This window comes from Vigna umbellata, chromosome 1, assembly GCF_029865625.1.
Source record: "Vigna umbellata cultivar VRB3 chromosome 1, Vumbellata_1.0, whole genome shotgun sequence".
NCBI lineage: Eukaryota > Viridiplantae > Streptophyta > Magnoliopsida > Fabales > Fabaceae > Vigna > Vigna umbellata.
Window position 1 is genome coordinate 24,516,417 of NC_142165.1, and position 14,637 is coordinate 24,531,053.

Sequence of the window (14,637 nt, forward strand, 5' to 3'; positions counted from 1 at the left end):
AATTAGTTATATCTATTCTTATGACGTGTGTGAAGTTGTTAAAAACTGCATTATTGAGATGTTAAATGTTGTAATAAAAATTTTATGTGGTTTAAGAATGTTAGTTTAAACAAAGTTTGTAATGATTTTCATATCCCTTATGGGTGGTGTATGATTTGCAATATACATTTGATAAAATTACCTATAAGAGTGTCGAGTGAGGTGTATTATGATTAATAAAATGCTAACGCACATCAAGTATCTTTGGTTCATACAACTTGCTATACAAACTACATTGTGTGTTGAGTTTTTCAATCTAAGGTTGGTTCATATAGCTTGCTATATCACCTTTCAGGCATTACAACTTATATGGGATCCATGTTTTTCTTCTCTCTTTCTTTTTGTCTCTTATATTTTGCAATATATGGAGGATTGTTGTAAAAAAAGTATATTGCAAAATATGAACGTTGCAAGTTTCAGTTTCGTTAGTCACAAGTCTCGTTCCTTTCTGATGAGAATAGGAGTCACTAGTAGTTGTTCACAGTGTCACACAGTTTGACCACTTCTTCATCCAAAAGTTATGTGATTCTTCGTAGTTGATGGATGACTACTGGCGTGGGAGGTTGGGTTTTATCAACCCATTTACACTTATAAATAGGTGTCTCATTACTCTTCAAAAGGAGACTTCACAACTTGATCGCCATCACTAGTAAAAACGGGCATATAATGTCTAACACTCAACATCGGATAACCAAATACCCAACGTTAAAAATGACTGGTGGCAATATTGTAAATAAAATCACACGATTGACGTCTGTTGGTTAGAGGAACAGACGTTAATTACCTTTTTGAAGTCTGTTGGTGAAAGAACATACGTCTTTTAGTGTTCAATTCATAAAAAATTAAGCCCAAAGATATTTTAAGAGACTCATTAGACGTCGATTGGTTAGAGGAACATACGTTAATTGCCTTTTTGAAGTTGTTGGTGAAAGCACATACGTCTTTTAGTTTTCAAATTCATAAAAAATTGAGCGCGAAGATATTTTAAAGGACCCATTAGACGTTTGTTGGTTAGAGGAACAAACGGTAATTGCCTTTTTGTAGTCTGTTGGTCAGAGAACAAACGTTTTTTAGTGTTCAAATTCATAAAAAATTAAGCACGAAGATATTTTAAGAGACCATTAGACGTCTGTTGGTTAGAGGAACAAACGTTAATTGCCTTTTTGAAGTCTTTTGGTAAAAAATAAACGTCTATTGGTGTTCAAATTCGTAAAAAAATTGAGCGCAAAGATATTTTAAGGGACCTATTAGACGTCTGTTGGTCAGAGGAACAATTGTTAATTGCCTTTTTGAAGTTTGTTGGTCAAAGAACAAACGTCTTTTAGTGTTCAAATTCATAAAAAAATAAGCGGAAAAATATTTTAAAAGACCCATTAGACGTCTGTTGGTCAGAAAAACAAACGTTAATTGCTTTTTGAAGTCTGTTGGTCAAATAACAGACGTCTATTGGTGTTCAATTTCATAAAAATTTGACCGCAAATATATTTTAGCGAGAAAGAACACTTGCTTCACTATATGTTTGTGTGCACTTTCTTCATTGCAGGTCGAACGTCTCTAGGGAAGTTTTCGGCGACCACCAAAAGTAATGTTTCTTCCACTTAACACAAATGTCCGTTAATTGATGACTTTATGTATGATTTCCTTTCATTTTAGCCGATTAGTTTCGTTCATAGAAACCATATGGAGCACCGTTGAGTTCTTTTTTTCCCCTCTTCGGCGGTGGTTGCATTTTCATTGGTTATTGCACTTTTCTTTGGTTACTGTTTCTAAAATTCTAGAAATTTTTGTGGTGTATTCTTGTGTTGTATATTGATTTTTCAAGGTTTCAGTGGAAGAAAATATTGATGAAAAATTAAAAAAAGACCATAAATTGGCGTATGTTGTTCTTACAACAAATGTCAATTCACGTCAGACATAGAGAAATATCTGACATCAATTTGCTCTATGTCAGACATCAGATTGTTCTATTTCTGACGTCAATTGACGTCAGTTAATGTCGAATTTTTAAATTCGACGTCAATTTAACGTCTCCCAATATGAAGTCAGTCTCGAATTCAACATGATAGACCGAAAACACCGACGTTATACGGTGTTTTTGTACTAACTTTTCACTTTTTTTATTATTTGAAACACATGAGTTTATTTATTAGTTCTGAATTCGTAGAGAGATATAAGAAGTTCTTGTTGTATCCTATGAGATGTGCGATACACGATAGATAAATCCTTAAGGGTAATGATTGTAAACACTTTAAGAATTCTGTCTTGCTTGTTATTTTTGTTAGCTTATACAACAACATCCTCCTACATCATGATTAATTATATAGAACATTGCAAAACTTCGTGTGTTACCTAATAAACACTTAATTGTATCTTGAAAATGATGTTTTACATAAATTTTTTAAGATATAAATATAAAATGGATATATAATTAATTTAGAAAGGAAACACAATTTTTAAAAATAATTCCGAAACAAAAAGCATATTTAATCTAAAAAAAGTTTAATGTATGAGGTTGTATGGAACATACATTTTTGCTAAGCTTGGGTTAGTAGTTATAACCATTGATATTTGGAATATGATTCCTCTTTAATTTACCATTTTTTTTCCTTTTTCTCAATTTGTTCCTTATACTCTTAAACGGTGGTGAATGAAGTGCATTAAAAGACATATAATATTTTTTATGAAATTAATTAGTATGCGAATGTTAGTTAATTTTAGGATTGATAATAAACTTCATTTTAAGTGGGTTAAGTTTTAACTCCTTCTATTATTTTATATTTTTTTAAAATACAATTTTCATTTTGTTTAATTTGTTAGTTAATTTTAGATTGATAATAAACTTCATTTTAAGTGGGTTAAGTTTTAACTCTCTTATTATTTTATATTTTTTAAAATACAAATTTCATGTTGTTTAATATGTTTCAAGGAATTTATTTTTGTATTTTTATAAAAAGGGTTAGATTGGTCTCCCAAACTTTTGTCTATGTTTTTTTGTATGTTATTTTTCGTGATGGCATATAATTAATGAATTTTTAAGTGTGTAACTGAGATATTAAGATTCATAATGATATATAACACGTGTCTATAAAAGATATTAAAATAGAAATTAAAAATAAAAACTTATCTACAAGAGGCAAATTGATAATTAAATGTATTTGTAATTAAGTAAAAATGAAAGAACTTTTAAAAAATTTGAAATACGTTAATTGATTTTAACTTAATGTTTACCTTTTTATATTTGTTTATGACATGTTTATTCTAGCAGACTTACAGTTATTTGACTATTTTTTTTTCCTTAGTTTGTATAAAAAGACAGTAGTAGCTAGCTAGTATGTTGGGCCTGGGCACATCGAAATCTTCTTAATCTTTTCCATTTCACAAAAAAATGAATAATCTTTAACATTGACAATTTGCATTACCTAACCAAGGAATTTAAACACTCATTCAGACTAATATTTAATATTTTAACCAAAGTCGTTGAGATTAAGAAAGGAATCCCAAGGAAATTATGTTACAACGTCAAAGGGTGCTTTTAAAGGTCACACGAAGCAGAGTTAGTGTTTTTTCCTGCCATCCCACGTTTGTTTATGTATAAATTTTAAAATAATCTTTTTAATGAATTTTAAAATCTATTGAATAAAATTTTTTTTAACAAATTTTAAAATTTATTGAAATTTTTTTCAAAAATTTCAATAAATTTTGAAATTTGTTTGAAAAAAAATCTTTCAAATTTGTTGAAGAAAAAAGAGAGTAAAATATAAGATTTTTTGAAACGTAGAAAATAATTTTTAAATTTAAAAAAAATGTGGAATTGCATGAAGAAATATAGAGTGGTCTAAGAAAAAACACTACGCAGGAGTTTTGTTATGGTTAGAACTTTGAAGTGGAATTGTGCATTTGTGCCTTTTCCTATTATGGGCCTTTTGAATCAAATGGAAATTCATTTGTGTATGGAATTTTCCTTTTTCCATTATTCTTAATATCATCAAACAATATTAAAGAATTATTCTTTTACAAGCGCAGCTTAGGTTGACATTTGCTAGTTTTAAAACTTTGAATTGAACCTTCAAATTGGAATATAAGTAGTTTGAATTTATGTTATTATTTTCATACATTATGGTTCTATTAAGATAACAATCCACCTTTAAGCCTAGATTTTTTTCACAGTTTTATTTTTAAGACATTTCGTTTGTTTTCACATGAAACACTAATATTTTGATTTCAAAAAATACATTAGAATAATCAATTTAAAATATAAAAATTCATCACATTTTAATCTTTAAAAAATACACTAGAAATACTAGAGTGAAATAAGGTCAATTGACTATGAGTCACAAGTTAAATTATTATATTGTAACTTGTTTTGCTCCATCTAAGTTGTCGGTGAGTTGAGTTAAACCAACCCATTAATCTATTTTTTTTAAAGTGTATTAAAAATTTAAATTTAAAGTTTATAATCTTTAACATTTTAAGATTTTAATGTTAAAAAGTGAAAATTTACGTTTATTGTCAATTTATTTTATAAACTTAATTTCTTTAGTATTAATAAAATTAATATTTAAATAAAACTTAGACTAAATTATTAATACACTTTAACCTTTTTAATAAATTTTTTATTTAAATAAAATTTCTAAAATTAAAAAGTTTATTCAAATTTTGACAAGCTAAGTGCCAATTCACTCCTAGGAGAAATGGATTGAGGCGTGTAGTCTTTTCGGTTTAGTGGACCTCACCTGATCCATTTTTGGTGAGTTTTTGTTCCCTCCAAACGTAGTTGTAACAAAAGACATATTACTAAATATTGTTTCTTTTAGGTTTAATCATTCACTAAGTCCCTATTTTCGCATGAAATCTCAATTTCGTACCTTTCTTTCTGAAAATATCAATTAGGTCCCAATTTTATGAAAATTGCAACAAATCGATCCTTTCCGTTAAATAGTATCAAACGGCGTTACGGTGTGTTTGACGTGGCACGCTGTTGTGGACGTGTTATCTGACGTGGTTGAAGAGAGCAGGAGCAGTGGGGCACATGGATATTGAATATTTTATAAGTAAAAAGAAAAGAATTGTTTTATAAGTAAAAAGCACGTGGATATCGAATTAGGGATTCTTCTCAGTACTTCTAGGGTTCGGTTCGTCCAAAGTTGATTTCATTTCAGAAAATTGGGGTATCAATTTGGGTATTTAGGGTTGAATCGAGGTTGACCTTCAGAGAGTGTGCAGTTGTCGTCGTCCTCATCGGAGTTGTGGGACCTTCTTCAGTTGCAATCTGGAGTGGCCAGGTTAGTAAAAGTTTGGTTTTGTTAGAAACCTTTATCTTGCGATGTTGGGTGGTGGTCCCCGTCTATGTATTGTGTATTATTTTTGATTGCAATGTTGTGGTCCCGTTGGTCGGATTGTGTTCCATTTTTTATTGCAATGTTGTGGTCCCCCCATGCCCCCCATGTTTAAAGTGATAATTTTCTGTGTGTGTGAGTGTGTTTTGGTTACGGTTTTAATAAATGTTTTGTCGTGAATTGATTATATTATAGGTGTACAAATACTTATATATAGTGTTTTGCATCATGGACGAGGATATTGAGGTTGTCTTTCACCATGGAGGGAAATTAGTTAACGATGGGAAGCTTAAGTATGAAGGGGGGGAGACATCTAGGTTTATGTTTGACCCAGATGTTTGGAGTTATTTCGTGATTGTTAGTGTAGTGAAGTCTTTGGGATACGATAGGCTTAAAGATATGTGGTACTCTGTAGGAGGGGCTTCAATTTTGGATGATAAGTTAGAGCGTCTGTGTGATGACACTGGTGCCATGCATATGGTTAATTTAGCTAGGCTGAATGGTGAGGTCCATGTGTTTTTGATACACCCTGTTTCTGAACCCGAAGTCATACATATGCTGGAATTTGAGGCTGTAATGGAGGAAGAGGATGATGGACTTCAACAAGTTGAGGAAGTTGGTGGTGATGGTGAAGAAGTGGAAGTTGAGGCTGTTATGGAGGAAGAGGATGTTAGAGTTGAACAAGTTGGTTGTGTGTTGGAAGAGATGGGTGAACAAGTGGAAGTTGAGACTGTTATGGAGGAAGAGGTTGTTGGAGTTGAACAAGTTGGTTGTGTGTTAGAAGAGATGGGTGAACAAGTTGAAGTTGAGGCTGTTATGGAGGAAGAGGTTGTTGGAGTTGAACAAGTTCAGGAAGTTGGTGGGGATGGTGAAGAAAGTTGAGGCTGTTATGGAGGAAGAGGTTGATGGTGATGGTGAACATGAAGGTGTAGAACAGAATGAAGTTGAAGCAGATGTGGAAATTCGAAGTTGGAATTCCTCTTTTGAGAATGGTAGTGGTGATGGAAATAATGAGTGGTTGGAGGGGCTTGTTGATATCAATGTTGGTTGTGATATAGATGATGATATACATGCAGACTTCGAGGGAAATGTGGAAGTGGAAGTCCAAAGTATGTCAAATGACTCTAGTGGACCATTAATTAGTGGAGCAGAAAGTATGTCAAATGTTGGTTGTGATAGAGGTTTATCAGATGATGAGTGGGAATCTGAACAATTAATTAGTGGAGCAGAAAGTGACTCTAGTGGACCATGTTCTAGTGTAGAGGGTTATGGGAGTTTTCCAACATTTGTGTTGCCAAAAAGTATGGTTGACTTTAAGTGGGAAGTTGGGATATATTTTGCTGAAAAGCAAGACATTTTGGAGGCTATAAAAGATTATGCGTTGGATAATGGAAGAAATATACACTTTGTTAAGAATGATAAACAAAGAATCAGGTTGAAGTGTGTGGGTGCAAAAGGTGAATGCCCTTGAAAGTTATATTTTGGTTATATGAAGGCAGTGAAAACATGGCAGTTGAGAACAATGGTGGACAACGATACCTGTAGCAGGGAGTTCAACCTTAAATTAATTGATGCCAAGTGGTTGAGCAAAAAGATACACAAAACTATTAGAGATAATCCTACAGTTAAGGGTGTGGATATAAGGGAAAAAATTCAAAGGAAATGGAACATTGGTATTTCTAGGTGTATGGCCTATAGGGCCAAAAACATAGCAACAAAGCAAATTGATGGCTCTTTCAAAGAACAGTATAAAAGGTTATATGATTATGCCCATGAGTTGGTGGCCAAAAATCCTGGGTCAACAGTGAAACTAAAGGTTGAGGATGTGGGGGGTAAAGTCATTTTCAAGAGATTCTATGTATGTTTAAAGGCTTGCAAAGACAGTTTTATGTCATGCAGGCCAATTATTGGTTTAGATGGAGCATTTTTGAAAGGTAAGTACGGTGGTGAGTTGTTAACAGCTGTGGGCCGAGATGGGAATGAGCAGATGTTGCCAATTGCATACTGTGTTGTTGAAGTTGAGAACAAGGAGTCATGGAAGTGGTTCCTGGAACTGTTGGTAGATGACCTTGGAGGGGCTGAAATTTGTTCCACATTTACCTTTATATCAGACCAGCAGAAGGTAATATTAATTTGTACATTTTAATTTGAGGTTGTTAAGTATTTGTTGCCTGTATTCATTACTTGTATATTGTTTGCAGGGTCTACTTCATGCAATAGATGAATTGCTTCCTGGAGTTGATCAAAGGTTTTGTGTGAGGCATATGTATGCCAACTTCAGGAAGAAATACCCTGGTAAAAACCTGAAGCGTTTAATGTGGAGGGCAGCTACAGCCACACATCCACAAACGTGGGAGATGGAAATGAGAAACATAAGAGCAGTAAACGAAGATGCTTATAAGCATTTGATTGCCATCCCTCCAAGGTTAGTCTTCAAAAGTATAACATAATTCCTTATTCATATAATGTTAATAATAATTCTATTATTTGTTGTAGGTATTGGTCAAGATCAAGGTTCACTGAAAGAGCTAAATCTGACACCTTAGTAAACAATATGAGTGAGGGCTTCAACAGTGTCCTCGTTTCTGCCAGGAGTAAACCCATCATTACGATGTTGGAGACGATACGGCTTTACCTCATGCAAAGATGGGCAAAGAACAGGTCAAGCCTATCATCATTTACTGGATCCATCTGTCCCAAGATTCTATCCAGATTTAGAAAGGAATGTCATTTAACTCAAAATTGGATTCCTAGGTAAATTTCTGTAATCACTTCTATGTTATATATTAATTTACTATTGTGCTTAATAATTATTGTTGTCTTCTTGTACACAGTTGGTCAGGCAACAAGCTATTCGAAGTTCGTCACATGTCTAACAATGGAGATAAGTTTGTAGTCAACCTAGATGAGTCCTCATGCACATGCAGAACTTGGATGATGACTGGAATCCCCTGTTGTCATTCATTGGCTGCAATGAAGTTCCTCAACATTGATGGAGAACAATTTATTGAGTCTTGCTACATGAAGTCCAAATATGAGGAGACATATTCAACAATCATATATCCCTTAAATGGAGCCAACATGTGGAACATTACTCCATATCCTGATGTGTCTCCACCACACAAAAGACTAATGCCTGGACGACCAAAGAGAAAACGAAGGCTAGAGCAATGGGAAATGAGGAAGGATGAATCAAGAATGACCAAATCTGGCTTGCAAAAGAGATGTGGCATATGTAGAGAACATGGCCATAACAGAACTCGTTGCCCATCAGCAACCCAACCAGGAACTGTGCCCAGTACATCAGCAACCCAAGCAACTCCATCCACTCAACAATCTGAAATATTCTATACATCAGCACATCAGCCCAGTACATCAGCACATCACTCTGGGAATCAACCGTAGTAGACAGTAGGAATTAACTGATGCAAATTTGTAATATTTCTGGTACTGTATGATAGCACTTTTATGTTGATAACTGATGTAATATTCTGGTCTGTATGACAGCACTTTTATGTAGGAACTTCAGCTTAATTAAATTTCAGCAGATATGCTTCATTTGGTTCCATTTATTTGTTGTGTGCATTGATGTTATGTTGATATTAAAGAACTGTTTTGCTGTGCATTGATGTACTACTTCAGCTTAATTAAAGAATTGTTTTGCTGTGGGCATGACTCAGAAATAACAACACATTCTACTATTATACAGTGCTTCAGTTAATGAAGGTGATGATATTGGCCCTGTGTGAATATGGAGTATCCAGCAATAAGGATGATGGTCAGTTACTCGAGTCTACCGAACGTTACAATCACTAGTATAACAAAACGCCAAAACCGAACGCTCACAAACACTACCACACAGACCGAACGCTTTAAGATTCAACCCAAATTAAAACCGAACGCTAGATACGGACGCTCGCTAACTGAGAAAACATGCAAAATCAACATTACATATAAGGAACGAACGCCTAAAAGTTACTCGAGTCTGCCGAACGTTACAATCACTAGTATAACAAAACGACAAAACCGAACGCTCACAAACACTACCACACAGACCGAACGCTTTAAGATTCAACCCAAATTAAAACCGAACGGACGCTCGCTACCTGAGAAAACATGCAAAATCAACATCACATATAAGGAACGAACGCCTAAAAGTTACTCGAGTCTGCCGAACGTTACAATCACTAGTATAACAAAACGCCAAAATCGAACGCTTACAAACACTACCACACAGACCGAACGCTTTAAGATTCAACCCAAATTAAAACCGAACGCTAGATACGGATGCTCGCTAACTGAGAAAACATGCAAAATCAACATGAAGTACATTCCATCATAAGAACGAGTGTCACATATATGACCAAAAATTACAAACAATACAAACTTTTATAGTCAAAATAACTTTGGTTCATTGCATTCTAAGTACATTCCATCATAACTACAATGAAATCATGGTGATGGTGAACGAAAAAACACTATTGTAAGTACAATAATGTTCACCACAACAAGAACACAGACAATCCCTAACAGTACATTAAGCCTATTTCCCAATTTCTTCACAGAGCAGTCCAAATCACTTATAATCTTCCATCCACCTTCCATTGCTTCTCTGTTCAGCAAACACTCAGACTTGCCTTCACACTTTGCACTGGTTTCCGTTTCAATAACCCCATGATCTGCACACCATGTGAAATAATTGCAACCACCATCTTCACCACCATTCTGTACAACAAAACACCAATCAGGGCACCCTCGAACTGAAAATAAGAACAACGAAAAACCCAACAAAAAACCTTACCTTGAACTTAGGGCAGCCCCAAAATTGCTTGCCTCTGTTCTTGACTGTTCTTGCAGTTCTGATAACACATTTCATCCCACAATAGCACAACGGACTACCATTGCTGTTCTTAACTCCTCGAGCACCACCACAGACCACGTTACTATCTTGCTTCCGCCACCCGCTGCATGACGAAGACGAGCAGGGATGCATCTTCAACCGCAACTTCGATTAAACAGTAGAAGTACTCAGAAGAATTCGATCTGCACGAAACCTCAATCCCTAATTCGATCTGCACGAACCGAACCCTAGAAGTACTGAGAAGAATCCCTAATTCGATATCCACGTGCTTTTTACTTATAAAACAATTCTTTTCTTTTTACTTATAAAATATTCAATATCCACGTGCCCCACTGCTCCTGCTCTCTTCAACCACGTCAGATAACACGTCCACAACAGCGTGCCACGTCAAACACACCGTAACGCCGTTTGACACTATTTAACGGAAAGGATCGATTTGTTGCAATTTTCATAAAATTGGGACCCAATTGATATTTTCAGAAAGAAAGGGACGAAATTGAGATTTCATGCGAAAATAGGGACTTAGTGAATGATTAAACCTTTATTTATTTATGTAACAATCTCAACAATTTATTTATTTATTTATTTATTTATTTATTACTATGATCTTCTTGTGTTGTTGCTTAATGTATCTATTTTTTCTTACAAATTTATCCAAAGGGGATTTTGGTGAGATCCATTTCAGATTTGCTGCATCACCCTTTTAGTTTGTCTTTTTCTTTCAATTTTTTAATATAAGGATAACGATATACCTGTCATTTATGTTTTCCAATATAAATTGTTTTTATTTTCATGCTTAATAGGATATGTTATTATTTCTACCAATCAGATAATACTAATTAAAAACCAAGTATTTGTTAAAAATTAAAAATACAAAATACATGTTTTGTTTCAACCACTTACATTATTTATTATTTTGATAAATATTATCATTTGTAGAAAAAAAAATTCTTTTAATAAACTAATTATGGTGTCTGATTTACTCTATCATTTAGTTGTTCAAAGATACAGAAATACAACCATACGTGTATTGCAAGAGAATGAAATACATTTTCATATTTTGATGTGATTGGGAATAGCAGGGTAATGCAGAGAGCGCGTGGGAATCACTCCCTAATTATAGAAATGAAAGGAACTGAATTATCATCTCTGCAAGTGGGCCACCCCACTTCACCTCTCTTATTCCCAGTTACATGGAACAAACCATTCAGACATAAATAATCAAAATATTCAATAAATTATCAAAATTAACTATTTATCATTTTAAATATCAAATCATGTTTACTATTTTTTTTATATTTAATGATTAAGTAATATGTTGAACGGTTTTTTTCCAATCACGATTTTATCTTTATTAAATTATATTAGCTTTTAAAATTTGACTAATTTCAACTACAGTGTATATTTACTTTATACCTGTAAAACCTAAAATTAAATTTATTTACTGTAACATCCCAAAATATAGTAATTATCATAAATCAGAATTAATTACATCCCAAAATATAGTAATTATCATAAATCAGAATTAATTACAATTAACAGTAAAACCATGCAGTCTTTACATTAATAGATTAAGGTTCAAAAGTCGAACGGCTTGGATACAAAATAACGAGCGTAACACAAAAACAGGAAATAAACTAGAACGAACGGTTTTACAAAAGAAATAACCGAACGTCCAAAACAGAAGAACAAAACGAAACGAACGTCTAATCAAAATGAAAGACGGACGTCCTACTGCTCCGCTTTCACTTCCACTTCAACTAAGTTTTCTTCTTGAATGACGTCCTCCAGAGTGGCCTCACCTTCTGCTCACATCCACACGGATGATCATTGCAAGACAGGACGAACGTACATAACAGTGGACAACACAAGGAAAAACGAAAGGGTAAGCTTATATAATTTAATTCATACAAACAACACATACAATGAACATATCATTCCACACAAGCACATAGTCTAACATGTAACATCATGTAACTTTATATATATATATATATATAACTAAGACGACCGTCCGGACTGTATGATCTGTGTAGTTACAAGCGTCCTTGCACCCGAGTGGTGTAGTAACTGATATACTCTCACAGCTGCCACTCGAGGTTAATCCGTTCTTACGTCGCCCATGTTAACTTATGGACTAAGGACCTCCTGCCGTTCCCACGCATGACTACCCTCCTCTACATGAAGATGAGTATCACGAAACATCAGGATGGACATCGAGTCTCAACTTATCCACAGTCATACTTTACCAAATTTAATATTTAACATATATGAGACGTTCCTCCCTGGAACGCTCGTCCAAAATCCATCATCACAAAATCACTCAATATAGTGTTCGCACTGTAATTTATTATAATTTATCATCATTCTCATCTTTAACTTTAAGAGCATAAAAGGACGAACGTTCAGTCCTTTGAAGAATTAGGACGAACGTCCAAATAAAGTACTGGATGGACGAACGTGACTCTCTGTTTGGTCAGTTAAATGAACGGACTCTTATTGAAGGTATAATGATACTTAGAAAAATTTCATAATATAGATCTTGGACCAGATTTAATGTACCAAGGATGGTCAATAACACTTAGCATTTTTCTGTGAAGAATTTTACATATGAAAGACCGATGCCAGTATTTGAACGAACGTAAGAGGATAAATATTGAAATGTTGGAACGAACTCTATTTTATCCAAGTGGTTGTTCAATATGACGAGCGCTCTTTAGGACGAACGCTTGGTATAAGACCGAGCGCTATTTAGGACGAACGCTTGGTATAAGACCGAGCGCTATTTAGGACGAACGCTTGGTATAAGACCGAGCGCTATTTAGGACGAACGCTTGGTATAAGACCGAGCGCTATTTAGGACGAACGCTTGGTATAAGACCGAGCGCTATTTAGGACGAACGCTTGGTATAAGACCGAGCGCTATTTAGGACGAACGCTTGGTATAAGACCGAGCGCTCTTTAGAACGAACGCTCGGTATAAGACCGAACGTTTCTTAATTCAATATTATTTAATTTAAAGCGTACTACAACTCTATGCTGAGCCGAACGCTCAAACATAGTAATTCAATGAAGGCGCTCGTTCTCAAACCGAACTCTTTCCAAATGAAAGAATTCTACTCTAAGTCTTTGTCAGGGAAACCGAACGGTATAAGACCGTACGATGACGAACGTAATTTATCATAGAGAGAATTATCATATTCAGATTTTTCCAACTATCTTAACTTTACATTTTTCATAAGATTCATACTTCATAACTTCACATCCAATATTAATCTACAGATCTTATAGAATTTATCACATTAATAACTCATACATTACATTAATCATCCATCTTCCATACGTATCAAACCAACATGCGGATCAACCAAATAAGAATTCATATTCATCCATACAATCAGTATTCGTTCATGCATACTCAAACAGCCCACATACATATCTTCATAACATTCTTTCATACAACACACAAGTATAAATTAAACATATAAGCTTCCCTTACCTGGATAGCAGTGTACGTCTAACAGTATAACTTGAATTTGCCCAACTATGGCTTTCTACTCTCCAAGATCTTTCTTACGCTCCTTAACTAAGTCTAACCAATGAAAACTCAGAGAACTCAGTTTATATCCTTGCATGCAACTGAAATAGGGTTCGCAGGAACTCCAGAACGAGCGTATGGTTTGGAAACTTACCGGTTACAGAATCGGAAGGGGTTTGGTTCAAAATGAAGCTCACTGGTCCGTGAACGTCCCTACGGTCTCTGAAAGTTGATCGGAGTAGAAAGGAATGAGTAATAATAGAGAGAAGTAGAAGGGTTTCTAGAGAGAAGTTGGAGAAGAAGAAAGGTCAGAGTCTTGGTGGAGAAGAAGGTGTTTGCAGAGAGTGGGAGAAGTATTTTAAGAAAAATTTGTTTTCTTCCCAAGGTCAACCGGACGTGCACTCTCATGTGGACACCTGTTTTCCACTGTAGACTCAGAAGGTTCCAGCGTGACACTTGGCGGACGGGTGGCAGAGAATGTGAATGGATTTTAATGGTCTGAGTAATAACGTGGGTGCGTCTTTCAATGCACGGCAGAGTGGTTTAATTGCATTAAATCTGATTGGACATGTGTTTTGTAGAGATAATTATCTAGGGTCTTACATTCTCCCTAACTACAAAAATTTTCGTCCTCGAAAATTAGCACTTACCTTGAAATAGGTGAGGATACAAGTCCCTCATAGCATCCTCTACTTCCCACGTTGAGTCACCAGTCTTCGCGTCCCACACCATCTTCACTAGCCGAACGTCTATTCCTTTGTAGTATTTGGTGCGAACGTCTTCAACACGAACTGGCTTCATCTCCAGCGTTCGGTCGTGGCGTAGTGGAACGTCTTCCAACTCCAAGATATGAGAGGGATTGG

General features: G+C 34.7%; 2 protein-coding genes across 2 annotated transcripts; one reads left to right on the forward strand and one right to left on the reverse strand.

Moving 5' to 3' along the window:
* The first annotated feature begins 7,639 nt into the window (after nucleotides 1-7,639).
* Nucleotides 7,640-8,780, forward strand: LOC148204972 (uncharacterized). Its single transcript, XM_088097231.1, has 3 exons — nucleotides 7,640-7,800; nucleotides 7,872-8,129; nucleotides 8,210-8,780. The coding sequence occupies exons 1-3, from the start codon at nucleotides 7,640-7,642 to the stop codon at nucleotides 8,778-8,780; spliced, it is 990 nt and encodes a 329-aa protein (XP_087953357.1).
* Nucleotides 8,781-9,827: 1,047 nt separating this feature from the next.
* Nucleotides 9,828-10,373, reverse strand: LOC148204973 (uncharacterized). The gene is made up of 2 exons (XM_088116586.1): nucleotides 10,177-10,373; nucleotides 9,828-10,100 (listed from the first exon to the last, which is right to left on the reverse strand). The coding sequence occupies exons 1-2, from the start codon at nucleotides 10,366-10,368 to the stop codon at nucleotides 9,828-9,830; spliced, it is 465 nt and encodes a 154-aa protein (XP_087972712.1). The 5' UTR covers nucleotides 10,369-10,373.
* Between the last annotated feature and the right edge of the window lie 4,264 nt (nucleotides 10,374-14,637).

What these genes read in the sequence shown, in the direction of transcription:
- LOC148204972 (XM_088097231.1), top strand. Translation starts at nt 7,640, where the DNA reads ATGTATGCCAACTTCAGGAAGAAATACCCTGGTAAAAACCTGAAGCGT. An exon ending in TTGATTGCCATCCCTCCAAG is followed by an intron (nt 7,801 to 7,871) that starts GTTAGTCTTCAA and finishes TATTTGTTGTAG; the next exon opens with GTATTGGTCAAGATCAAGGT. An exon ending in ACTCAAAATTGGATTCCTAG is followed by an intron (nt 8,130 to 8,209) that starts GTAAATTTCTGT and finishes TCTTGTACACAG; the next exon opens with TTGGTCAGGCAACAAGCTAT.
- LOC148204973 (XM_088116586.1), bottom strand. Translation starts at nt 10,368, where the DNA reads ATGCATCCCTGCTCGTCTTCGTCATGCAGCGGGTGGCGGAAGCAAGAT. An exon ending in GGGGCTGCCCTAAGTTCAAG is followed by an intron (nt 10,101 to 10,176) that starts GTAAGGTTTTTT and finishes TTTGTTGTACAG; the next exon opens with AATGGTGGTGAAGATGGTGG.